The following is a 26,530-nucleotide window of genomic DNA, read 5'->3' as shown; positions in this document are numbered from 1 at the left end:
CACGAGTATGAAGGTGTGGCTCAATGGTTTCTTCTGAGAGTTTCAGGTCACCAACCCAAGCCCTCAGTCATTGTAGGGAATGAGGTTTCCATTCTTCACATAGAAATGCCATCATTTTTTTAAATGTATTTTTTATTGATTTCAGACTGAAAGGGAGAAGAAGGGGGGGTGGAGAGAGAGAGAGAGAGAGAGAGAGAGAGAGAGAGAGAGAGAGAGAGAGAGAGAGAGAGAGAGAGAAACATCCATGATGGCAGAGAATCATGGATCTGCTGCCTCTTGCAGGCCCCACACTGGGGATCAAGCCCAAAAACCGAGCATGTGCCCTGACCAGGAATTGAACCCTGACCTCCTGGTTCATAGGTCGATGCTCAAGTGCTGAGCCACGCCAGCCGGGCGGGAGAGGGAAGGTTATGGTCCCAGGTCATGGGTTTGGGTACCCCCTTCAGGAGCTCTCCTCCAGAAACAGGTTCTGTGCTAGGTCCCTCGGGCTGAGGGGTGACGGGCCCTCACCGCGTGTGCCTGCTCCCTGCATGGACGTCCGTTCTGTTGTAAGAAAAGCGGGGCCTCTGGTTGCTGGGGCCCCATCGCCTCCACAGGCAGATGCTTACCTGTTCCCTGGAGCCTCGCTGGACTCCCACACATGGGCCCATGAGGGTCGGTGCTCCTGGCCTCAGTGGACATTACCTGTGAACCGGTGGCCAGGAATGACCGACACGGCCTGCCTGCTCTGCTCACGCGGGTCCATGGCCCATCAGACTCCCCATAAGAAACGTGCAGTTAAGGATTTCAGACAGGTCAGGGGAGGGTGAGACCCGCAGACCCAGGTACAAGGCCAGGCACCAGGAGCTGCTGCGAGGTGGGCCTCCCACACACTGTGAGGTGAGGTGCACCCAGCAGCTCTCAGCAGGGTGGTGAGGGCCTTTGTCCTGGTCACTCTCAGTGCCACCTGCCCAGGCTTAGTGGGAGGGGGTGGCCGGGGGAGGAGCATGCCTGACCCCACGCCTCCTGCTCAGGCAGCCGAGTCCACGCAGAACAGTGGGGCTGCTTGAGCTCTATACTGGCTCCTCGGCCCCACTCCCTCTGCCGCCCTTGTCCACCTCAAGGCCTGGCAGACGCTGTTCACCGAGAGATGCGTGTTTTAACCACCCTGAGCCAGAGGCACCGGTGCTGACCCCACTCTGAATGACACTCCAAAGCCTGGGTCACCCTCCCGCTTTATAGTTTGGAAAGAGGCACAGAGAATTTGGGGGTCTTGCCTTAGGACACACAGTTGTGAGGGCAGAGCTGAGACTCAAACCCTTGTGGACAGACCTGGTGCCCACATGCTATGCCCCAGGCGAGACTGAGGCAGCACAGGGCCCCTGCTTGGGTGTCCAGGCTGAGGCAGCACAGGTGTGTGCACAGGCACACGGGCACACACACACACACACACGCACACACATGTACACACACATGCACACACACCTGCACACACCCTCTCTGACTTTCACCTTTGAGGCTACAGAGGTCTAAGGAATCAGGGGAGGAGCCAGGAGAAGCCAAGGGGTTGGTGGGGTCCTATTCATGTTCCTGGTGAGTGTGTCTCAATCCCTCTCCCTGACGGGGACCTCACTGGACTGACGCCAGATTCCGCCTTCCCGGGTTTAGGTCTGTGGCTGAGGGTTCTTTGAGGCCCTCCTGGAACTCTGCTTTCAGTGATGAGGGGGATGAGGCACGTAGGCTTCAGGTTTGTCTGGACACAAACTTTATTAAAACGAGGCCAAAAGCACCATGAGGGACATTCGTGTTGACATCCCCATAGCACTTACAGAACTGTTTGTCTATTGCCTCTCCTTTTGAAAGCGGAGGATTTGTTTGACCAGTTACTTCTGTACTAATTACACTCTTGGGGAGGGAAAGGGGCCAGCAGGCTTCCTCTAAAGCCCCCTCAGAGCTGGGGTATGAGGTATGCTGTGCCTACACTTGCCCTGTAGCTGCTGAGGTGCAATTTAGGGCTCATGATGCATCCTCCCTGCAAACACCGGGCTTCTCCCCTGAGTGTGTTGTCTGGTGTCTCATGAGATTGGACTTCTGTGTAAAGCCTCGCCCACACTCCCTGCAAACATAGGGCTTCTCCCCTGAGTGTGTTCTCTGGTGTTTGATGAGACTTGACTTATCTCTAAAGCCTCTCCCACACTCCCTACACACATAGGGCTTCTCCCCTGAGTGTGTTCTCTGGTGTTTGATGAGAACTGACTTATCTCTAAAGCCTCTCCCACACTCCCTACACACATAGGGTTTCTCCCCTGAGTGTGTTCTCTGGTGTTTGATGAGACCTGACTTATCTCTAAAGCCTCTCCCACACTCCCTGCACACATAGGGCTTCTCCCCTGAGTGTGTCCTCTGGTGTTTGATGAGACATGACTTATCTCTAAAGCCTTTCCCACACTCCCTGCACACATAGGGCTTCTCCCCCGAGTGTGTCCTCTGGTGTTTGATGAGAGATGACTTCTGTGTAAAGCCTCGCCCACACTCCCTACACACATAGGGCTTCTCCCCTGAGTGTGTTCTCTGGTGTTTGATGAGAACTGACTTATCTCTAAAGCCTCTCCCACACTCCCTGCACACATAGGGCTTCTCCCCCGAGTGTGTCCTCTGGTGTTTAATGAGAGATGACTTCTGTGTAAAGCCTCGCCCACACTCCCTACACACATAGGGCTTCTCCCCTGAGTGTGTTCTTTGGTGTTTGATGAGACCTGACTTATATCTAAAGCCTCTCCCACACTCCCTACACACATAGGGCTTCTCCCCTGAGTGTGTTCTCTGGTGTTTGATGATACCTGACTTATCTCTAAAGCCTCTCCCACACTCCCTGCACACATAGGGCTTATCTCCTGAGTGTGTCCTCTGGTGTTTGATGAGACTTGAATTATCTGTAAAGCCTCGCCCACACTCCCTGCAAACATTGGGCTTCTCCCCTGAGTGTGTTCTCTGGTGTTTGATGAGACCTGACTTATCTCTAAAGCCTCTCCCACACTCCCTGCAAACATAGGGCTTCTCCCCTGAGTGTGTTCTCTGGTGCTTGATGAGACCTGACTTATCTCTAAAGCCTCTGCCACACTCCCTGCACACATATGGCTTCTCCCCTGAGTGTGTCCTCTGGTGTTTGATGAGACTTGACTTATCTTTAAAGCCTCGCCCACACTCCCTACACACATAGGGCTTCTCCCCTGAGTGTGTCCTCTGGTGTGTGATGAGAGATGACTTCTGTGTAAATCCTCGCCCACACTCCTTGCACACATATGGCTTCTCCCCTGAGTGTGTCCTCTGGTGTCTGATGAGATGTGACTTCCGTGTAAAGCCTTTCCCACACTCGCTGCACATATATGGCTTCTCCCCTGAGTGTGTCCTCTGGTGTCTGATGAGATGTGACTTCCGTGTAAAGCCTTTCCCACACTCCCTGCACACATATGGCTTCTCCCCTGAGTGTGTCCTCTGGTGTGTGTCGATATGTGACTTATCATTGAAGCCTTGCCCACACCCTCCATGATTGATTGTTACAATTTTTGACATTCTTACTCCCACAGATAATTTGCCTCTGTTCTTTGGATTCACGTCCTGGCCTGTGCTGGGCTCTTCCTCCATTATTCTCTCACGCTCACTGGAGCTCCCTGTTTGTCTGTTGGGAGGCTTGAAAGAGTCCCTTGAAGTTCCCCTGTGCCTGATCCTTTTAAGCAAAGGTTTGGAAGTTCCTTTGACCTCCTGACCTTCAGCTTTGTCATTCCACCCATGTGGACCAGGATGTTGCTGCTGCTGTTGATTTTGACGCTCTGGGCCGGGTTCCTCTGACTGGAGGTGTTTTCCTGCAGGTGCTCCTGGCAGAATCTCAGAGGGGTGATTGCGTTTCACATGTTGGCTGAGGAATGTCTGACTGGAGAAGGCCACAGAGCAGGAGGGACATGTGTGGATCTCTGGCTTTGGTTCTGCTGAAGGAGAAAATTTTGGTCAGGGCATGTGTGGGCAAGGCTGCCTGTGCCTTACGCTCTGTCTCCTGGTAAGACCTGTCTGCAGAATCATTCTGTGTTGACAGTGCAAGCTCTGCCTCCCACAGAGTGTTCCTTCACAGTCTACTTTTCTTTTTCTTTGTCTGCACTACTCTTCTTCAGAAATCCAGAGACCCCATATCAAAGTCTTTTCTACAGCCCTGGTCAGTGTGGAACAGTGGATAGAGCCTCAGCCTGTGGACAGAAAGGTCGTGGGTTTGATTCCCATCAAGGGCATGTGCCTTGGTTGCAGGCTTCTACCCGGCCCGGGACCTGGTCAGGGATTGTGCAGGAGGCAACAAATCGATGTGTTCCTCTCACATTGATATTTCTCTCTGTCTTTCCCTCTGTCTTTCACTCTCTATAAAAATCAATGGAAAAATATTCTTGGGTGAGGATTGAAAAGAAAAAAGGTCTTACAGATCAAGGACCATCAGAAGCCATTTGACTCCTTATATGGGTTTGACTATCGTGACATTTCCATATACATGTATCTTCTAAGTCATGTTAAAGAGAAAAACCACAGGCCTGGCCAGGTATCTCAGTGGTTGAGCACCAACCCATGAACCAGGTCGTCACCAGTTTGATTCCTGGTCAGGGCACATGCCCAGGTTTTGTGCTCTATCCCAGCAGGAGGCAGCTGATCCATGTTGATATTTCTATCTCTCTCTTCATTTCCCTTCCTCTCTCTCTCAAATCAATAAAAATATTTAAAAATAGAGGAACAATACGCCCCAACTAGCAATTGCTTCTCTCAGTTTTCCACAAATCTTAAAATGGAAATATGTCTTTCCTCACACAGTATTCCTACTTGATTTCTTTCAGTGTTAGCCTATTTCAAATACACTACAAAGTCCAGTTTCAAAATATCTCCCCAACCATGCCCTAGCCAGTTTGGCTCAGTGATAGAGCGTCACCTTGGGGACTCCAGGCTCCTGGGTTCGATTCTAGTCAAGGGCACGTCCCTTGGTTGCAAGCTCAATCCCCAGCCCTGGTTGGGGTGCCCGTGGGAGACAAGCTATTGATGTTTCTCTCTCTGTCTCTCCCCCTTCTACTCTCTCTCAAAAAATAATCAGTGGAAAAATATCCTTGGGTGAGGATTAACAACAACAACAAAAATATTTCCCCAACCTGCTTCTTACACTCCTGACTCCCGTCCCTCTCCAGCCAGTCTGCCTTCCTCTCTCACTTGGAGTTGAAATAATCTCGGAGGGGATTCCCCACTGAAGTTTATTTTCCAAAAAGTTTAACAAAGCATAGTTTTAGAACATGCCACTCTGCAGCTGAAAACTGCTCAATTGTCCCGTCTCACTCAAGAAAGTCCCCAGTATCTCAGCTTGGATCATAGGCACTGTATTTCCAGGCTGCTAGGCATCTGTCCAACCTCTGTTCTTACCCTCTGTACCGAGACTGAGACGGGAGTAGCCCTCAGCCAGCTCTACACCCCACCTCTTTCCTTCCCTGCACCAGCCACTCCTTCTGCCTGGGACCTTGTGACACAACTGTTGTAACTGTTGTCTCCTGAGAAAGCCTTCCCTTGACCTTTGCAATCCGACACACCCACCTTCCCCTCACAGTGATCCCTAGGCACTTGTCCTGGGCCCGTTTTCTCCAAAGTGCTAACCACTGTGTAATATTAAGCACATGCACATATGTCTGCCAGGGCTTCCCTCCTTCACCAGCCACCTGCTCAGGAGCAGTGATTCTGATCATCCTGTTGATCTGTATTTCCAGCTCCCAGAACTCTGGGTGGCACCGCGTAGGAATTCACATGGCAAGTCACAAAATAATGAATGAATGCATGTTAACACACACATTTCATTTAGAAATATGCAGTAAATGAAGAAGAAACAGCTAAAGTGTTAAAAAAAACAAACAAAACAACAACCCACAAACAACCACCTTGATAAGAGAGCTGGCTAAGTGCCTGAAACCTTTTTTTTTTTTTTTTGCCTCTAACCCTTTCAGCACTATATGATGCTGTGTATTTTGTGCATGAAGAATTTTTTAAAATGGAACAAATATAGCCCCTGGCCAGTGTGGCTCAGTTCGTTGAGCATTGTCCCATTCACCCAGAGGTAGCCAGTTTGATTCCTGGTCAGGGCACATGTCTGGGTGGTGGACTTGATCCCCAGTAGGGATAATGCAGGAGGCAGCAGATTGATATTTCTCTCCCTCTCCCTTCATCTCTGTCTCTAAAACCAATAAAAGCATATTTTTAAAAATTAGAACAAAAATAAAAATATTAAAATTGTTCCTAAGAATCAAAAACCTATGTGATGAGCCATCAATTTCTGAAGCATCTGATTTGAAGCTTTGCTGACTCCAGAGTGGAGTTTACTCTACTTGAGCGTTGGAGCATGAAAACTTCTAAGAATTCTTTCTTTCCATGTTGAAGAAGAGTGGTGCCCACCTCTCCCGGCCACAAGCTCTGTCTTCCACTTGCTGCCCCTCTTGATGCCCAGCTTTTGGCCATACTCTTCTCCATACCAGACCAGCAGCTCACAGCCCGTCCTCACGACCCGGCAGGTTCGGTAGAAAATCTGCCTGTGATATTGAAAGGCCACCAGGTTCTGTTCTTGGTCATCCCGGGCGCAGTTCACATACCTGGCGTTGAGGCAGATGAAAGGAAAGAAAACCACAGGCGATGAGTTTCCACTACCTGTCATATTCGTGCCCAGCTCCTCACTGAAGCTTAAGGCCCTCAGCACTGATGGCACCCACACCCATGCTCCTGGGGAAACTTCTGTTCAATGTCCAAGCCTCTGTCACAATGTCATGTGAATTCCTGTCTCTAAGTCCTGCTCACAGTGCTCATCCTGCCTAATGCCATTTCCAAAGCCTCATTGCAGACTTCCCCATCAAACCTGGTGACCTCTAGCTTCTCTAAGCTGTAAGTCAGGTTCTGTGTTACACCACAGAACTCGGGGCTTAATCTAGGACTCACATCATTCAACACTCAGTCCAAGTCTACCTTCTCTTCAGAGGCCTTTGTCGAGTCTCCCCACACTTTATTGAAGGCATCATTCAGTTGCCTCCCCCAGGTTCCCACAGAAACGTGGAGGTCTCTCTGTCTTAGAAAAATAACACAGAACAATAGTAGTTTATTCATAATCTGTCTCCCCTGACACAAGAGAGCCCCTCAGGAAAGGGCCATGAGCACTATTACTCTGCAGGCTCCAACACCCAGTTGTAGTTAGAACTGAGTCTGGGATGATGTGCTGCCCTCACAGGTTTAGACTATCCTTAGTTCAAGGCTATCTGGGCACTGGGCACTTCTTGAAAAATAGGAAAATTAGAGTTAAATGTTTATGAAATAAAATGTTTCATGTCCGTCTGCAGTAAGTCCTCCCTAGGGTCATGGATTGTGTAATCTGTGTAAGTAATGGATTCCTTCCTCTAAACTGGAACATAGTAGGTGTTTAACTAATGTCCATTAGATAAATCACAGAGTAATACAGGGTCCTCAAGGTTTTCCCAGTCAGTGCCCAAACCAGAGACTTCTATTTTGAGGACATATGCTATACTTTTACCTCCTTTTTTCCTAAGTGTCTCTAGATGTTAAAGATCACTGTATGGAGAAAAAAGGGGAACAGAGAACTGAGGGAGACCATTAGGGAGGCATGATGGGAAGGACAGACATGTGGGTTGTGAGGCATGAGTATCCACTCTGGCACCCAGAAGCCTAGTGACCTTACCTCATCCAGTTGGCCTGAGATGTATCCTTTCCATCCACATACTCATAGCAGTTTCTCCCTTTGGTGATCTGCATTTCAGGAAAAGAAGTTAAAGGCCGTGTTGTGTGTGTGTGTGTGTGTGTGTGTGTGTGTGTGTGTGGTTGTGTGTATATAATAGAAGAATTACTTTATTCTACTGTCATCAAATCTCTTTCAGCCTGCATGGTGATTCAACTGCCAATGGTGATCACAGGATATTTTTCTTACTCATCATCTACACGTCGGAATTGATTTGTCCACTAAGCAGGAGCCCCCAAGGGAGGAGTCTGTACCACTTTGCTCCCATTTACCCTCTGATCCTTAGAGAGGAGCTCCATGTTCATGCAAAGTCCGCCCAGTACACAGAGCTAACTAACCATATGGTCCCCATCCATGTCCTAGCATGTAGAAGGTGGGGGCCCCCCAAGCCACAGGAGGGACGGGGAAGCCAGAGGACAGGGAAGAGGTAAAGTTCTCACCAGCCAGGAGTAGCCGTTGTTGGCTGTGGCTTCATCTTCTGTGATCTGACCCTCATAAGGGCCAAAGTGCAGGCCCTCGGGCAGATCACATTCCTCATTCCACACTCCAAGCCCAGCCTCAGGGATGCCTGATGGTCCGATTCTCAACCCAGGGGGCAGAGTGAGGGCTGAGCGGTTGGCATGCCCCTTGTCCACGGCACTGTCTTTTACAAACGTAGGAGGCCCATGCACAGCACAGCTGTCAATGAAGAAGTTCTGACACTTCTCACAATCTGGAGGCAAGAGCAACAGGGAAGAGGGAGGGTGCAGTGCATGTTCCTGGACATGAAGAGCTTCGGAAAGAGCTCACATCAGTGAGCCTCAATCCTGTACTCCCGGTCACGAGAGGAAGGGAATGATTTGGGCACCCAAAGACCAAGTGAAATTCTTGCATCAAGACATAACATGCTCCTTGGTGAGGGTGAGCTTACATAGGTAGTCATCGTCCTGGGGCTCGCTGACCTCTTGGTAGACACAACACTTCCTCTCTCGTAGGCTATACATCTTCACTTCGATCTCCTTTCTCCTGAGGTCTACATGGGAGAAGGGCAGGTGACTGAGGGGATGAGGTCTGGAACATTAGTCCCTATCTTATCAGAAAACACACAATGTCCTACCATCAAATGATCGCCTGTTCTATTATAGTATGTGGTATTTTCCTCCATTAACTAAAAGACTAGCACTCCACACTGACTATTGGTGGCTGATTCAATTTTAGTTTCTAGATGATCCCATTATGAGGTTCAACCTCCCAAGCTTTGGTCACTCATAAAGTATGTATTGAGGGAACATTATGCGTTAGGCACTGAGTAAAGACCTGGGCACACAACACCAAGAGAATATGGTTGCTATTATCACAGATGGATTTATTGGACAACTTGCATGTGTCAATTGTTTAAGGTTTAATTTAATGCTATCAAACTATATGTGGCCCATGTTTCCTTATGTTCACTTTACACATTAGCATTCAGGAGCTCAGAGAGTTGGTAAGATTAGCTCAAAGCTTCAGCGCTAACTCCAGTTTCAAATCCAGGCCTATGCAAAGTCCACCCCACATACCTAGGCTATACTGATTAGCCTTTCTAGAAGAATTAGTGAAACTGAAATCTCCAAATTATGTAACTTACCCAATTTCGATCTAGGGTGCTGTCCAGAGGGACTTGCTTCTCCAGGAGGGGGCACTGGTTTCTGAGTCTGCTCTGAGCCACTGGTGGTCCACAAATTTGCTGTTCCTGACAATTCCTTCAAAGTAGACTCATTACTTAATGACGTCCTGGACTTTGCCTTCAATGTGGAAGTCCCATATTAAAAGGTAACATGCATTTATTTAATTATGTAGGGTTTATGATATATTTTCACATACATGACTTCAATGAACACTTCAACAACTCTGAAATACCTGGGAAGTATGAATATTAGAGGAAAAAGAAATGGCCAATGTGGGTTGTGAATTGAAGACTAGAACCCATGCCTTAAGGATCTTTTTTTTTTTTATAGAACAGTGAGAGTGAAAGATACTGGTAAGAAAATAAGTCATAGTTGGGCCCTAACCAGTGTAGCTCAGTTGATAGAGTGTCAGCCTGCGGATTGAAGGGTCCTTAGTTCAATTCCGATCAAGGGCCAGTGACTTGGTTGCAGGATCCTCCTCCCTGGCCCATGCCCTGGTCTGGACTTATGCAGGAGGCAACCAATCAATGTGTCTCTCACATTGATATTTCTCTCTGTCTCTCCCTCTCTCTTCTATTCTCCCTAAAAATCAATGAGAAAATATCCTTGGGTGAGGATTAAGAATAAAAAAGAAAGAAAGAAAAATAGTTGGCAGAGCCCTGGCTGGTGTAGCTCAGTTGGTTGAACTGAAGGGTTGCCGGTTCCATTCCCGGTCATGGTACATGTCCTGGTTATGGGTTAGATCCCAGGTGGGGGTCTGTGTAGGAGGCAACCGATCCATGTTTTTCTCTCTCACTGATGCTTCTCTCCCTCTCCCTTCCTCTTTCTCTCTAAAATCAATAAAAACATATATTTTTCAAAAGAAATGGCTGGCAGAAACCTATCATGAAAATAAGGAAAATTATGCTAAAACTAGAGACCCAGTGCACGAATTCATGCACCAGCGGGGTCCCTCATCCTGGCCTGTGGGATCAGGCCAAAACTGGCTCTCCTACATTCCCCGAGAGGTCCTGGATTGCGAGAGGGCACAGGCTAGGCTGAGGGACCCCACTGGGGCACGATCGGGGCTGGGGAGGGACGCGGGAGGTTGGCCAGCTGGGGAGGAACCGCAGGAGGACTCCAGGGTGTGTCCGGCCATCTCGCTCAGTCCTGATCAGCTGGACCCCAGCAGCAAGCTAACCTATAGGTCAGAGCGTCTTCCTCCTGGTGATCAGTGCACGTCATAGCAACTGGTCTACCGGTTGACTGTCTGCCCCTTGGTGGTCAGTGCACATCATAGCGAGCAGTTAGTGGCTTTAGCATGTCATCATCATATTATGCTTTGATTGGTTGAACGGGCGACTGGACACTTAGCATATTATATAGGAAGTGCAAATTAGTATATCACGGAAAGAATATTTGTAATTAGAGTAGTTGGATCCCACCAATTCTGTTTGAATATGGTTGTGCTACTAGCTAGTTCTCTTCATTTTTCCTGACCTATAACATGCTAATTCTTAATGTTATAATGAACATGACATATAACGGTGTTCACCAAAGTGTTCTGTGAGCTCTTTGATACAGTGTGAATGTCAAATTACAGTCCTGCTATCAATGTACCTCTCAGTCGTCTCTGTATTTGAAATCACATGTAAATTATCTTCATTATTTTTTGACCCTATTCTAGTTTAATTTGTAAATTTTAAAGCACTCTTTCAGCCAACATTCAGGGGCCCTCAGGGACCCTGAGCTGGGCCTGGGACTTCTGGAAGAGAAAAATCTGGTGTGAACCAAAGAGCTCACAATGCAGACGTAGGCAGGCGGAGCAAATGATTCAAACAAGATGACACTGGCCTAATTAGAGCTCAGAGAAAGAAGCCATGCTTCTTACTGGAATGAGCATTCAAAACCAGTTCCAGATGGATGAGCTTCTATTGAATAGTGTGTCATCTCTATGAAGTTCTTAAGTCACTTTATTTATTGTTTCTCAATTGTCAAACCTGAAGCTCCCCAGAGTTGAGAGATGCTTTCTTTTATTTGACCAGGAGGCTCTGATGCTGGGGTTCCTATGTCCTTCTTCATGGGGGACCATTCACTGTGCAAACTGCCTATATGTCAGTAAGCTTCCGCGAGTCGGAAGTCTTAGTGCATCTCTCACGGCAGCATAGTGTTTGGAATCATCAGTCAGTGAAAGATGTAATCATGTATGGATAAGACAGTGGAAACTGCATAAAAGTATGGAAATTTTAATGAGCTTGTAAGTGGTTTAGAGATGAAGCTATGGATTAGAGTGCATGCCCACCAATACTGTGATCTCAGACATATAATCAAACACTTGTATATGTCTGAAACCTCAGTTTCCTCATCAGAAACGGTGATAGTTATAGTACCTACCTCATAGGGTTGTGGTAAGGTTTAAGTGAGTTTATTCACGTAGAATTCTTAGAGTCTGAAGCATTGTGAAGATAAAACCCGTGGCAGCTACTATTGTAGCTGATGTTATTAACGACTGAGATGATATTGGGCATTTTGTTGAAGAGGTCAGGAAAGAAAGGTGGCAGTTTCTAGGCTGCACTCTGATTTTTTCTCCTCTTCCCTGCATTTGCATCCAGGAGGAAGAATTTCTTTTCAACAGGATTTGGGGAATACTCACCTTCTGATGTTTATTCTGTTCCACTCTGAAGGCCACCCAAGAAGGTTTAGCTAAAAGATGGTGAGAAATCAATAATACATATAAGTTCAGAGAGGAAGGGAGAGGGCGAGGGAGAGAGAGAGAAACATCAATGATGATAGAGAATCATGGATTAGCTGTCTCCTGAACACCCCACAGCAGGGATCGAGCGCACAACCTGGGCATGTCCCCTGACTGGGAATCGAACTGCGACTTCGTGGTTCATAGGTCGATGCTCAATCTCTGAGCCACGCCTGCCGGGTCAGAAATCATGTTTGGTTGGTAATTATTTCAAAATCTGGGGATTCTTATTTTTTCAGAATTCTGAATCAGAGAGTGATCTAAGGACAGACCAAGGATGATTGGAAATGTTTTTTGATGTTTCATTAGGCTTATGCTTTTATTAGGAGCATCCGCTAATTTTCTTAAAATGTTTAAAAATAGACAAAACCCCATCTGTACTTCATCCTCTGTTCAATATATATATATATTTAAATTGGCCTAGCCGTGGCTGGGCGGCTCAGTTGGTTGGAGTATTGTCTTGTACACCACAAGGTTTCAGGTTTGATCTGTATTGGGGTGTACACGGGAGGCAACGGATAAATGTTCCTCTCTCACATTGATGTTTCTGTCTCCCTTTCTGTCTCTCTCCTTTCCTCTCTCTAAATTCAATGAATATCCTTGGGTGAGGATTTAAAAAATAAAATTGCCCTGAAAAGCAAAAAAAAAAAAAAAAATTGGCCTTTCATGACACACATATAATGACAGTCACGTAACTGCAAAGAATCTCTACTCTGCAACCTGGCCCTTTCTCCTCTCTGCCTTCTGTCTTCACACTGGCCTTGTCCAGTCCAATGGCACCAGGACCACCTTGCCTCCTTTCTTTCTTATCCTTCCTCCTTTGCACATGTGGACTGTGCCACCTTTCCTAATCACTAGATTCTGATCAGCATCACACAGTCTTAGGAACAAAGACTCAGGTCTAGTCACCACAGAAACAAAGTTTCGGGCAAGTTAGAGATAACGTCGTGACTTCAGCTATGTTCCAACCTCAGACCCATGGAACTACAGACCCTACCAACCCGACTTTCATGAAACCTGGCAGATGATGCCATGGCTGACATGGAACCTGATACAACAGTGAACTACTTCCTACCCTGGCCCACAACCCAACCCCCTAACTACCATGAGTAATAATTTTCCCATATGTCCCCATGCAGGTCTTAGAGCACTGCTCACCCGTCAGACCTTCCTCCTTCTATGTGATGACAACTCTTCTGAATTAGTTATTTTTTACTCACTTTTATATTTTTGTATACTTGTTTGTTAATGTTCTATATCTATATAATTATATTATTATTCTTTATTTTATTTTATTTTATTTTTTGTTGATCTGTTTCTTATCAGTTTGTAAGTACTAGGTGAATTAGGTTATTACATTTGTTCCTCTTTTTTTCCCCCATAACTCCCCTCTTCCCAGTTCCCACCCCACCCTCCGCCCTCACTCCCCACCCACTGTTCTCATCCATAGGTGCACGTTTTTTGTCCAGTTTCTTCCCGCATCTCCCACGCCCCTTTCCTCCCAAGAATAGTCAGTCCCTTCTCTTTCTATGTCCCTGATTCTATTGTGATCACCAGATTATTTGTTCACTTGATTCTTAGATTCACTTGTTGATAGATACATGTTTGTTGTTCATAATTTGTATCTTTACCTTTTTTCTTCTTCTTCCTCTTCTTAAAGGATACCTTTCAGCATTTCATATAATACTGGTTTGGTGGTGATGAACTCCTTTAGCTTTTCCTTATCTGTGAAGCTCTTTATCTGACCTTCAGTTCTGAATGATAGCTTTGCTGGATAAAGTAATCTTGGTTGTAGGTACTTGGTATTCATCACTTTGAATATTTCTTGCCATTCCCTTCTGGCCTGCAAAGTTTCTGTTGAGAAATGAGCTGACAGCCGTATGGGTATTCCCTTGTAGGTAACTGAGTTTCTTTCTCTTGCTGCTTTTAGGATTTTCTCTTTGTCTTTTGCTCTTGGCATTTTAATTATGATGTGTCTTGGTGTGGCTCTCTTTGGATTCCTTTTGTTTGGGTTCTCTGCGCTTCCTGGACCTGTAAGTCTATTTCTTTCACCAGGTGGGGGAAGTTTTCTGTCCTTATTTCTTCAAATAGGTTTTCAATATCTTGCTCTCTCTCATCTTCTGGCACCCCTATAATTCTGATGTTGGTACGCTTGAAGCTGTCCCAGAGGCTCCTTACACTATCTTCATATTTTCAGATTCTTTTTTCGCTTTGCTTTTCCAGTTGTGTGTTTTTTGCTTCTTCGCATTTCGAATCTTTGACTTGATTCTTGCGCTCCTCTGGTCTGCTGTGGGGTGTCTGTACAATATTCTTTATTTCAGTCAGTGTATGCTTAATTTCTAGTTGGTTCTTTATCACAATATCGACGATCTCATTAGATTTCTTGAGAATCTCACTACATTTATCGGCGGTCTCACCAGTCTTTTCGAGGGCCTTACTCAGTTTATCGGCAGCTTCTAGACAGTTCTTGAGAGACCTTAAAAGTGTGGTTTTGAGCTCTATATCTTCCATTTCTGACATTTGCATCCTGTTTCTTTGTCTCCGCATTTTTTTATCTTTTCTTGGTGCACCCCCTAGTGGTCTTTGTGCGCAGTCTTGTTGTAGTTAAGCCTTGATTGTTGTCGGTTGGCAATAACGGGGGTGATTTGACCTCCAGGCTAACTGGCTATGAGAGTCAGCTGTGTCTGCACTGGGAGAGCTTCTGTGCTGGATCTCTAGGGCGGTGCTAATCTAGCGTTTGCCTGAGGCTATGCGGCAAATGGCTCTGCGCAGGGCTTGGGCGGGGCGGGTCCCGGGGGATCTACAGGGCGGGCTGCAGCGCGCAGTTATGGCTGCTCTCAGTTCCGTCCCTAGGGGCTCTGCCTCACAGACTCCCAGCAACTGCTGCAAACCTCGGAGAGAAAGCTGCCTTCGAGTTCCGACCGAAGCCAGACAGTCCCGCTTCTCCTGTTTGAATCTGGGTCCCTAGAGACTCGCCCGGATCTGGAGCTCAGAGTCAGAAACTCCCTCCCGATTGAAAACAACAACCGCACACTCCGAACCTGAGTATTTCATCAGCACTGCGCCTCCTCTGAGTCTGGGTATGATATTCTCTTTCCTCCTAGTTGTAGAATTTCCACTCAGCTAGCCTTCCTGTGGTTCTGGATGATGTCCGTTCTGTCTTTTAGGTGTACCCTTGAATTGGTTGTTCGAGGCAGCAATCTCCTGCGTTAACCTATGCCGCCATCTTGGTTTCCAGGCTTTATTTTATTTTTTTCCATCACCATTTATCGCCCTCTACTATTATTTTTTAATCCTCACGTGAGAATATATGTTTATTGATTTTAGAGAGAGAGGAAGAGAAAGAAAGAGAGGGAAACATAGATATGAGAGAGAAACATCGATCACTTGTAGCCCATACACACCCCTACTGGGGGTGGAACCCAAAAATGTTTGGTGTATGGGAGGATGCTCCAACCAACTGAGGCACCAAGCAATGGCTATTTATTTATTTTTATTTTGAAAGAATGTTTATTAAAGCTGGGGACAGTGAAACAAGGAAGGACTTAGGATAGAAGCAGCAGCAGGAGAGCGCCTAGGCTGGGCTGCTGTGTTGCTCTAGAAAGGTTAAAGGAAAGAATTCAGGCTAGGCGGGCTGCTTTGGCTCATTGGAAAGTCATAGCAAAGGGGCCTTGGAGCCAGGTTCAGGGGGTTAGCCTGAATGACCTGCCACTGCCCATACTCCCTGGTGCAAGTCTCCTGGGTCTCTTAGTTTAGGAGATGCACACCTAGTGGGGGGGGAGTAGAGGGGAAAGGGTGAGGGGTGTGTGTGCTCTCAGAGAGAGAACAGCTTAAGAAAATTATATATATATATATATATATATATATATATATATATATATATATATATATCCTATCTAATAAAAGAGAAACATGGTAATTGGCATACGACCACTACCCTTCCCATTGGCTAATCAGGGCAATTTGCAAATTAACTGCCAGCCAAGATGGCGGCCGGCAGCCAGGCAGCTTGAAACTAACATGAGGCTTGCTTGCTTCAGTGACAGAGGACTCCAAAATTCCCTGCCTGCCGCTGCAGGCCTCTGACCTGCAACTCTAAGCAACTATGTAACAAATATAGAAGCTAAACAAAACCCCAGAAACCTGCTTTAGTCCTGGGCTTCAGCCAGCAGGATCACAGCATTGTAAGCAAAGGCCAGAAACCTACTTTCAGCAGTGGAGGCCTAAGAGCTGGAGCCAAACCTCAGAGCTAAAGCTGGCCCAGAATAAAAAAAAAAAAGAAAAGAAAAAAAGGAGTGGTTGGGAGCTTCAGTCACCCCCAGCCTGAAAACAGCCCTCAGCCCCTCACCCAGACTGGCCAGGCACCCCAGTGGGGACCCCCACCCTGATCCAGGACACCCTTCAGGGCAAACCAGCCAGCCCCACCCATGCACCAGGCCTCTATCCTATATAGTAAAAGGGTAATATGCCTCCCGGCACCGGGATCAGTGAGACGGGGGCAGCGCCCAAACCCACTGATCGCCCTGCGGCTCTGTGTGTGACAGGGGCCGGGGCCACAACCCCCCAGCCTCCACATGGGCCCTGCTCTGTGTGTGACGGCGTAGAGCCATAACCTCCCCATCGGCCCTGCCCTGAGTGTGAGAGTGGCGGCGCCCCAACACCCTGATCAGCCCTGCTCTGTGGGTGATAGAGGGCCGCACCCCAAACCCCTGATGGGCCCTGCTCTGGGAGTGACAGGGGGCAGCGCCCCAACCCCCTGATTGGCCCTGCTCTGTGTGTAACAGGGTACAGAGCCCCAACCCCCCTGATAGGCCCTGCTCTGTGAGTGACAGGGGGCAGTGCCCCAACCCCTGATTGGCCCTGCTCTGTGTGTGACAGGGGGTGGTGCCGCAACCTTCCCATCGACCCTGCCTTGAGTGTGACAGGGGGCGGTGCCCCAACCCCCCAATCGGCCCTACCCTGAGCGTGACTGAGGGTGGCATCGCAACCTCCCGATCGCCCTGCTCTGTGCATGACAGGGGGCGGCACCCCAACTCCCCAATCAGCCCTGCTCTGAGCCTAACCAGGGGCTGCACCTAGGGATTGGGACTGTCCTCTGCCACCTGGGAGCAGGCCTAAGCCAGCAGGACGTTATCTCCCAAGGTGTCCCAGACTGTGAGAGGGCACAGGCCGGGCTGAGGGACCCCCCCCCCCCCCAATGCACAAATTTTTGTGCACCGGGCCTCTAGTATATATATACTAGAGCACCATTGCAGGAAATTTATAAATTTATGTACCGGGAATGGCGGCGGGGGGGCAGGGGGGGGGGAGGGGGATTCCTCACCCCGGCCTGTGCCCTCTGCGCCTCTGACAGTCTGGGAGCCCTGCGATCCATCGCCTTCAGATGGAGGACTGGTTCAGCAGCCCCAGCTGTGCATTGGTGGCCTGGGACTCCCTCTTTGGAGTGACGGGGAGCCCCCATTGATCACCCAGTGGCTAGTGGCTAGTGGCCTGGGCCTTTCTCTGCAGGGCATCATGGGGGATGGTGGGGCCGGACCAATTGTGTTTTACAGGCCTTGGCTGGCCTGACGCCAGTGGGTGTCAGAGCCTGGTCATCTGGCCAGTCCTTCAGCTGGTCCTCCCTGGATTTGCATATTATGGTTTTATTATTGTAGATTTGGGGGGTGGGTCTGGGTGAAGGTGAGAAAAGGGCGAGAAATGGGGGAACTTCTGTGATAGTGTCAACACTAAATCTGTATATAATTATTGTTACACATTGAAAGAGGTTCTCTGACCCTGGCCAGTGTGGCTAAGTGGTTGAGCCTCGACCTATGAACCGTGAGGTGGGGGGCCGGCAGGAGGCAGCGATGGAGGTTCCTCTCTCTCTCACTCTCTCTCTCTCTCTCTGTAAAATAAATGATTCATAAAAAGGGGTTTATGTGAACAGCCCCTGGTGTGTAACTGCTCTGCCTCTTGCTCCTCCCCGGTAACTCCTGAGAGCCCGCCCGACCAACACCTGGTCGGGGTCAGGCAGCTGCACGCCCTCCGCCCGCACCTCGCGGCCTCGGGGTCCACTCTTCATCCGAGTCCTCGGAGTCCTCCGCCCCGTGCCTGGCTGTTCTGCCGCGGCGACTCATGAAGGCGGGTCGAGGGGCCCTGAGACCTGGAAGGAGAGAAAGAAAGAGTCTGTCCTGCGGGCGAAGAGCTGAGGGATGAACAGCAGAGCCAGCGCCGAGCGGGGCGGAGCCGGGGCCCTGGACGGAGCCCCCCAACCCCCCGCGGCCCCGCCACCCCCTCCCGGTCACCAATGCTGAGGAGCGCCTCCTAGTTGCTCTTCACGTTCCGGTGCCGGGCTCGCTCCCAGGCGCCCATCTGCGCCCACTCCTCCCGGGAGAAGTAGTGGGCCCACTCCTCCCGGGAGAAGTAGATGGACACGTCCCTGCAGGCGGCCCTGGGCTGGAGGAGAGACCGTCCGTCCGTCCGCCCCGGCCCGAGGGGGGGCGCCCCGCCTCCACCCCGTCCCCACCCCCGTCCCCACCTCCACCCCCGTGGACCCCCTCACCTTGGTTCTGTGCCCTGCTCTCCCCGCCTCCTCTCGGGCCGCTCCTGGGGGTCCCTGTCGGGGTTTATGGTGCCGCCAGCCCAGTCCCAGCAGGAGGCCGCAGTGCCTGTGTGAGGAGGAGGCGCTGACGAACCCGCTCCCGCCTCAGGACAGACTGGGACCGGGACCAGGTGGCCAGGGCCACAGCCATTAAGACCCACCAGGGGGCGCCTCCTTACCGCGGCGGCTCGCGCGGTCTCAGGGGGCGACTGAGGGGCGCGGTCAGGAGTCTGAGGGGCGGGGTGGGGGGGGACTGAGGGGCGAGGTGGGGGGTGTGAGGGGCGCGGTGTGGGGGTCTGAGGGGCTTGGTCGGAGAGGACTGTGGGCACGGTGGGGGGTGTGAGGGGCGCGGTGGGGGGTGTGAGGGGCGCGGTCAGGAGTCTGAGGGGCGTGGTGGGGGGGGACTGAGGGGCGCGGTGGGGGGTTGAGGGCCCTGGGGGTGGAGGTGGAGGCGCCCTGACGTTGGGGGTGCTGTGCCGGGAGGAACCGGGTTCGGGAATGGCACCCGCGATCCCGGAGCAATGCACGCGGGAGGAGGCGCCTCAAGGGGCAGAGAAGTCACGGGCTGAGGAGATGGGCCCGCGGGACACAATCCGGGTCTTTCTGGCCAGGAAACTTGGGGAGCTCGGGTGAGAGGATTTGGGCTCCTGCACAGAGATTTGGGGTCTCAAGGACAGGCTTCAGGGTTTCGGGTCTCGGAGGTGGGGATTTGGTCTTTCTGGGGTGCCGTGGTTAGGGAGCCCGGGCTCGGGGTGTGCTGGGTCTGAGCTTTGGGGGATTGAGCGTTCCTCTGGGCGCGGAGCCCGGGGGTCCTCCGGGTTAGCGGACTTGGGGTGCGTGGAGGCTGACAGAGTGGTTTCCTCTCGGGAGGACACCCCGGGTCTTCGGCTGGGGGTTGAAGGCCGGCGGCAAAGGGGTTCCCACGCGAGGCACCCGTTTAACTGTGGGTCTCCCTGCGGCGCTGCGCACCTGGCCGAGGTCCCCTCAAACCCACGCGCTCCCCGCCGCGCGCTCCCGCCCTCAGGCTTGTGAGGCGGGGGGAGGGGGAGCTTCCCGCACCCAGAGCGTCAGAGGCAGCCGCCAATCAGTGATGCGGTCACAGGGCCCTGCCTGCCAATGGGCGGTCAGAAACGCGGAAAGGGCGGGGCGCAGGGTGCAGCCTTCCTGCCAGTCAATGGCAGAATCTTGTCGAAAGAGCCCGCCTTCCGCCCTCAACCCCTGGTGGTGATTGGCTACCCAGGGTCCTGCGAGTGTCCGTCAAGAAGCTTTCAGCCAGGCACGGCTGGGCGGTGTCCAGGGCTCGGATTCCTGTGGTTTCGCGGAGGGACCCCAGGAGCCCGGAGCCCCCCGCCCGGGCAGGTGTTGGGGTGACACATCCTTCCTGCCGCCTGACCCAGTCTGTGTTCCACCCGACGGTATTTAGGTCCCGGACTGTCTTCCAGGCGCGTGTGTTCGCTTCCTTAGCGAGAGGACCAGGCGGTAGGCCGGGAGTTGCCTTCTGGGAAACAGGGATTCCCACTAGACCAGCGGTTCTCAACCTGTGGGTTGCGACCCCTTTGGGGGTCGAACGACCCTTTCACAGGGGTAGCTTAAGACCATCGAAAAAACACATATATAATTACATATTGTTTTTGTGATGAATCACTATGCTTTAATTATGTTCAGTTTGTCACAATGAAAATACATCCTGCATATCACACATTTACATGACGATTCATAACAGTAGCGACATTACAGTGATGAAGTAGCAACGAAAATAATTTTATGGTTGGGGGCCAGCACAACATGAGGAACTGTACTAAAGGGTCGCGGCATTAGGAAGGTTGAGAACCACTGCCTTAAAGGAAGCTGTCAGCCAATTCCTTTGCGAAAACGATCCTCTGGGTCCCTCTTGTGGCCATTCAAAGAATAACACCTTATGCTTCTGTCCGTGGTTCTGAAATGTTAGCTAATGTCCCGTGAATTTGATGGAAAAGTCTACCCAACAAATCACAAACAAACAAAACCTACAGAAAACCCTACAAAATCATCGAGGCTGTCCAGGGTGCAATTATTCCTTCCCCGGATGGACTGAAGTCACGGGTCTGGCTTTTGCACCCCTTCCTGTCCCAGCCCTGCAGAGGGAGGCCTTGGCTGCTGCACTGACATGGGGAAGCTGTGCGTTCAGTAATTCAGTCCGTAACCTAGAGGCTGCCATGATTGGAGCAGTCAGTCCTGGGGCGGCCGCCGTCACCAAGGCAGCCAGTACAGGACAGGTCTCCTTTCCTGAGGCAGCCAGTAACCCGGCGGCCGCTATGATTGCAGCAGCCAGTCCGTACAGCGAGGCGCAAGGGTATCGCAAGAACGTGTTATTACCACTAGACTCAGCGGCTTCTGTAGGGCATTACTGAGGCAGCTAGTACTCTGGAGGCTGCAATGATCAATGTAGCCTAGAGGCGGGCATTACTGAGGCAGTCCTTCCCCTGTAGGCTGCCATTATTGATGCAATCAGTACCAGGGAGGCTGTCATTGTTGATGGCACCTCCAGATGCAGGGTATCATGGGAACATGTTAGTAGCGCGAAAAAATTTCAATTTAAACTTTTGTGTTGAAACCCAGTATGTTTTTTTTTTTTAAATATAGTTTTATTGATTTCAGAGATGAAGGGAAAGGGATAGAGATGGAAACATCAATGATGAGAGAGAATCATGGATCAGCTGCCTCCTGTATCACCCCCTCCCTACTGGGGATCCAGCCCGCAACCCAGGCATGTGCCCTGACCGGGAATCGAACCAGGGGCCCTTCAATACATAGGTTGACACTCTCCCCACTGAGGCACACTGGCCAGGGCCACAGTGGTTTTTTTTAGAAATATACATTTCTACTAGTTCAGAAAGGAAGAGAGAAAGATCAATGATGAGTGATCATCATAGATTGGCCGCCTTCTGCCAGAAGAAAGAGTGACATTTGCTCTCATCTGCTAAGCAGAAGGAATAGGCCTGGCCAGTGTTGTTCACTGGTTAGACCTTCGGGTGCCCAGGGAAGGGTCGCTGGTGGGATTCCTGGTCCAGAGCACATACCTGGGATGCAGGCTTCATTGCCTGCCCCAGTCTGGGCTCTTGTGGGAGCCAAAGATGCATGTGTCTCTTGCATATTCATGTTTGCGTTTTTGTTTCTTCTCTATCCCCTCCCTCCCTCCCCCCCTCCCTCTGTCAGTAAAAACATATCCTCTGGTAAGAATTAACCAAAACATAAACAAGAAAAACGTACAAAGAAGGAAAAGCTTTGGAGGGTGTGAAAAAGCAGCATACCCCTAAAGAAAGGCACCATGATGAGCAGAGCATTCAGCTCCGCGGATGTTTTTCCAAGGAATGTGTCTATAAGATAAAAATAAAATGTATGAGTGTCTCTCAGCTGGCAAGATCCTGACACAACACGACGAGGCCATTCTAGCGCGGTCCTTGCAGGGTCTCCCAAGCCACCACGTTTGGGCGAGGCTCTGAGGGGGGGGGGGGGGGGGCGAGGCCTGGACAAGCAGGGGAAAGCGAGGCGTGAAGGAGGCGGGGAATAGACAGAGGAGGGTCCTGCACGTGCTCTCCTCTACTGCGTTGTGTCGCTGCTCCCAGAGTCCCCCACACTAAGATGGGAGAAGACTCACCCGGTGTCAGTGACCGAGGGACATACAGGCTGAGGGACACACAGACTGAGGGACACATAGACCGAGGGACACAGAGACCGAGGGACACACAGATAATCGAGGATGCAGTGGCCTGGAGAGGTGACATCCGGGAACCTGTGACCACTGTGCTGGTTCCTTTTATCCTCCCAGATGTACCTTCTCAGAGGTTTTTGACTCCAGAACCCTGGATTCCATTTCCACAGACAGCACCTACTTCATGGTGACTCTGCCCAAGACCCAAGACCTCTCTGGACATCCATTCACACATCAGTTGTTTGAAAAGTGATCTCAAACTTATTCTATATAGTTATTGTATGTATGAAAAATAAATCCGAGCCAAGCAGTCATCTGTGTGATGTATTCTACATTTGTATTATACATACATTTTATTTTAGAAAACGACATTTCCCGTACAAAGTTGCCTTCCTAAGTGTAATTAAGTGAGCATGTTAAAAACTTTGTAAGAGTGGCCCTAACCGGTTTGGCTCAGTGGACAGAGCGTCGGCCTGCGGACTGAAGGGTCCCAGGTTCGATTCCGGACAAGGGCATGTACCTTGGTTGCGGGCACATCCCCAGTAGGGAGTGTGCAGGAGGCAGCTGATTGATGTTTCTCTCTCACCGATGTTTCTAACTCTCTATCCCTCTCCCTTCCTCTCTGTAAAAAACCAATAAAATATTAAAAAAAAAAAAACTTTGTAAGAGTGAATGTTTTACTTGGCAAATGTTTAGAAACTTGGTATTACTGTGTATCGCTGCCCAAGGAACTGTTGGGGGTCATGTGTTGTCACCAAAGCAGAATGTTTGCTAAATGACTGGTCCCCTTGTTGAGACAACCTTCATGGTTTTCCCTTCATTCTGTTATGAACCTATAGGCAGAAGGTAGAAGTAGGCTTGTACTGATGCCACAGCTCCCACCTGCTGTGATGATGGAAACAGGCCTGATGCTCCAAGCAGCATGAGAACACCAGCAAGGTAAAGGCTCTCATCCCCCTGGCATGTAATCTACCCAGCCAGGGCCGCATTGTCTTTGTAGAAAGAGGTCATCCAAATAGCAACACACAGCCCAGCAAGCGAGGCTCAATGAGTGAGTGCTGACCTATGAACCAAGAAGTGCCCTTGATTCCTGGTAAGGCCACCCCCATCACCTGATTGTTTCTCTTTGTCTCCCTGTCCCTCTGTGTGTCAGATCAAGAACAACAGATTTAAAATAAAACTGGAAACTGTCAAATCTGCTCCTATCCTCCTCCCAATAGGTATCAGATTTTACGGAAAACACCCACCACTTGTCTTTCCTAGTCATTGTGAGAATTCCAGTTCATGAATGTTCACAGTATCTCAGTTTAAAACGTGTGTGCACATCTACACCCAAACAGCGGAGCATCGCATCCTGGAGAATTTTCCATTTCCTTCCAAAGGAAGTGAGATGTGTCACACTGGACATGGAAACAAATGGTAGAAAAAGCTGGGCATGAAGTTAAAGGCTAATCATTGCAACCTGGGAAAGATGTATTCAACAAATCAAGGCGTGACTAGTCAAACCAGAACCTTCCTGTATGTGGAGGTTTGGGCACGGGGACACCAACATTTTTAATGTGAATGAGGACTTGATTGTGCAAAGCTTTCCTTCACCCCCTGAGAGGTACTCACCAGAGGTGCTGAGCCACTTGGAAATGTGTGGTGTTTCAATGCGATGCTGGGGGTGGGGGTTTGCCCCTCCTGACCTGAGCGAGAGAGCCCACCTTCCAATGTGCACAGGGCCCCTGCTTGGGTGTCAACAGCTCCATGACTGTGGGCTGGCTCCTCCCGAGTCCGCTGAGACCCACAGAAAACAATATCCCAACTGGCAGATTTCTCCTGGTCCTGAGGTGTTTCAGGATTGGGTTAATGTGGGAAAACACGAGTATGAAGGTGTGGCTCAATGGTTGCTTCTGAGAGTTTCAGGTCACCAACCCAAGCCCTCAGTCATTGTAGGGAATGAGGTTTCCATTCTTCACATAGAAATGCCATCATTTTTTTAAATGTATTTTTTATTGATTTCAGACTGAAAGGGAGAAGAAGGGGGGGTGGAGAGAGAGAGAGAGAGAGAGAGAGAGAGAGAGAGAGAGAGAGAGAAACATCCATGATGGCAGAGAATCATGGATCTGCTGCCTCTTGCAGGCCCCACACTGGGGATCAAGCCCAAAAACCGAGCATGTGCCCTGACCAGGAATTGAACCCTGACCTCCTGGTTCATAGGTCGATGCTCAAGTGCTGAGCCACGCCAGCCGGGCGGGAGAGGGAAGGTTATGGTCCCAGGTCATGGGTTTGGGTACCCCCTTCAGGAGCTCTCCTCCAGAAACAGGTTCTGTGCTAGGTCCCTCGGGCTGAGGGGTGACGGGCCCTCACCGCGTGTGCCTGCTCCCTGCATGGACGTCCGTTCTGTTGTAAGAAAAGCGGGGCCTCTGGTTGCTGGGGCCCCATCGCCTCCACAGGCAGATGCTTACCTGTTCCCTGGAGCCTCGCTGGACTCCCACACATGGGCCCATGAGGGTCGGTGCTCCTGGCCTCAGTGGACATTACCTGTGAACCGGTGGCCAGGAATGACCGACACGGCCTGCCTGCTCTGCTCACGCGGGTCCATGGCCCATCAGACTCCCCATAAGAAACGTGCAGTTAAGGATTTCAGACAGGTCAGGGGAGGGTGAGACCCGCAGACCCAGGTACAAGGCCAGGCACCAGGAGCTGCTGCGAGGTGGGCCTCCCACACACTGTGAGGTGAGGTGCACCCAGCAGCTCTCAGCAGGGTGGTGAGGGCCTTTGTCCTGGTCACTCTCAGTGCCACCTGCCCAGGCTTAGTGGGAGGGGGTGGCCGGGGGAGGAGCATGCCTGACCCCACGCCTCCTGCTCAGGCAGCCGAGTCCACGCAGAACAGTGGGGCTGCTTGAGCTCTATACTGGCTCCTCGGCCCCACTCCCTCTGCCGCCCTTGTCCACCTCAAGGCCTGGCAGACGCTGTTCACCGAGAGATGCGTGTTTTAACCACCCTGAGCCAGAGGCACCGGTGCTGACCCCACTCTGAATGACACTCCAAAGCCTGGGTCACCCTCCCGCTTTATAGTTTGGAAAGAGGCACAGAGAATTTGGGGGTCTTGCCTTAGGACACACAGTTGTGAGGGCAGAGCTGAGACTCAAACCCTTGTGGACAGACCTGGTGCCCACATGCTATGCCCCAGGCGAGACTGAGGCAGCACAGGGCCCCTGCTTGGGTGTCCAGGCTGAGGCAGCACAGGTGTGTGCACAGGCACACGGGCACACACACACACACACACGCACACACATGTACACACACATGCACACACACCTGCACACACCCTCTCTGACTTTCACCTTTGAGGCTACAGAGGTCTAAGGAATCAGGGGAGGAGCCAGGAGAAGCCAAGGGGTTGGTGGGGTCCTATTCATGTTCCTGGTGAGTGTGTCTCAATCCCTCTCCCTGACGGGGACCTCACTGGACTGACGCCAGATTCCGCCTTCCCGGGTTTAGGTCTGTGGCTGAGGGTTCTTTGAGGCCCTCCTGGAACTCTGCTTTCAGTGATGAGGGGGATGAGGCACGTAGGCTTCAGGTTTGTCTGGACACAAACTTTATTAAAACGAGGCCAAAAGCACCATGAGGGACATTCGTGTTGACATCCCCATAGCACTTACAGAACTGTTTGTCTATTGCCTCTCCTTTTGAAAGCGGAGGATTTGTTTGACCAGTTACTTCTGTACTAATTACACTCTTGGGGAGGGAAAGGGGCCAGCAGGCTTCCTCTAAAGCCCCCTCAGAGCTGGGGTATGAGGTATGCTGTGCCTACACTTGCCCTGTAGCTGCTGAGGTGCAATTTAGGGCTCATGATGCATCCTCCCTGCAAACACCGGGCTTCTCCCCTGAGTGTGTTGTCTGGTGTCTCATGAGATTGGACTTCTGTGTAAAGCCTCGCCCACACTCCCTGCAAACATAGGGCTTCTCCCCTGAGTGTGTTCTCTGGTGTTTGATGAGACTTGACTTATCTCTAAAGCCTCTCCCACACTCCCTACACACATAGGGCTTCTCCCCTGAGTGTGTTCTCTGGTGTTTGATGAGAACTGACTTATCTCTAAAGCCTCTCCCACACTCC

At 50.4% G+C, this 26,530-nt stretch overlaps 2 protein-coding genes across 2 annotated transcripts in view; both read right to left on the bottom strand.

Moving 5' to 3' along the window:
- Positions 1 to 2,367: 2,367 nt before the first annotated feature.
- Positions 2,368 to 18,526, bottom strand: LOC132225523 (histone-lysine N-methyltransferase PRDM9-like; the record flags this gene model as incomplete). The annotated part of the gene is made up of 10 exons (XM_059680619.1): positions 18,439 to 18,526; positions 18,189 to 18,296; positions 12,056 to 12,105; positions 9,384 to 9,540; positions 8,688 to 8,789; positions 8,218 to 8,489; positions 7,721 to 7,788; positions 6,436 to 6,629; positions 2,988 to 3,962; positions 2,368 to 2,735 (listed from the first exon to the last, which is right to left on the bottom strand). Coding segments are annotated over exons 2-10 (2,268 nt in total), but the record flags the coding sequence as incomplete, so codon positions are not given.
- LOC132225595 (histone-lysine N-methyltransferase PRDM9-like) overlaps positions 18,458 to 26,530 on the bottom strand; it is a 24,337-nt gene continuing 16,264 nt past the window's right edge. Inside the window, exons 11-12 of the mRNA XM_059680695.1 lie at positions 18,914 to 18,964; positions 18,458 to 18,589 (exon numbers count right to left, since the gene is read on the bottom strand). Of these exons, the coding sequence (XP_059536678.1) occupies positions 18,458 to 18,589; positions 18,914 to 18,964 (183 nt within the window). The remainder of the gene's footprint in view (positions 18,590 to 18,913; positions 18,965 to 26,530) is intronic.

This window comes from Myotis daubentonii, chromosome Y, assembly GCF_963259705.1.
Source record: "Myotis daubentonii chromosome Y, mMyoDau2.1, whole genome shotgun sequence".
NCBI lineage: Eukaryota > Metazoa > Chordata > Mammalia > Chiroptera > Vespertilionidae > Myotis > Myotis daubentonii.
Note: the sequence above shows the minus strand (reverse complement) of the source record. Positions and strands in the feature narration are given on the sequence as shown.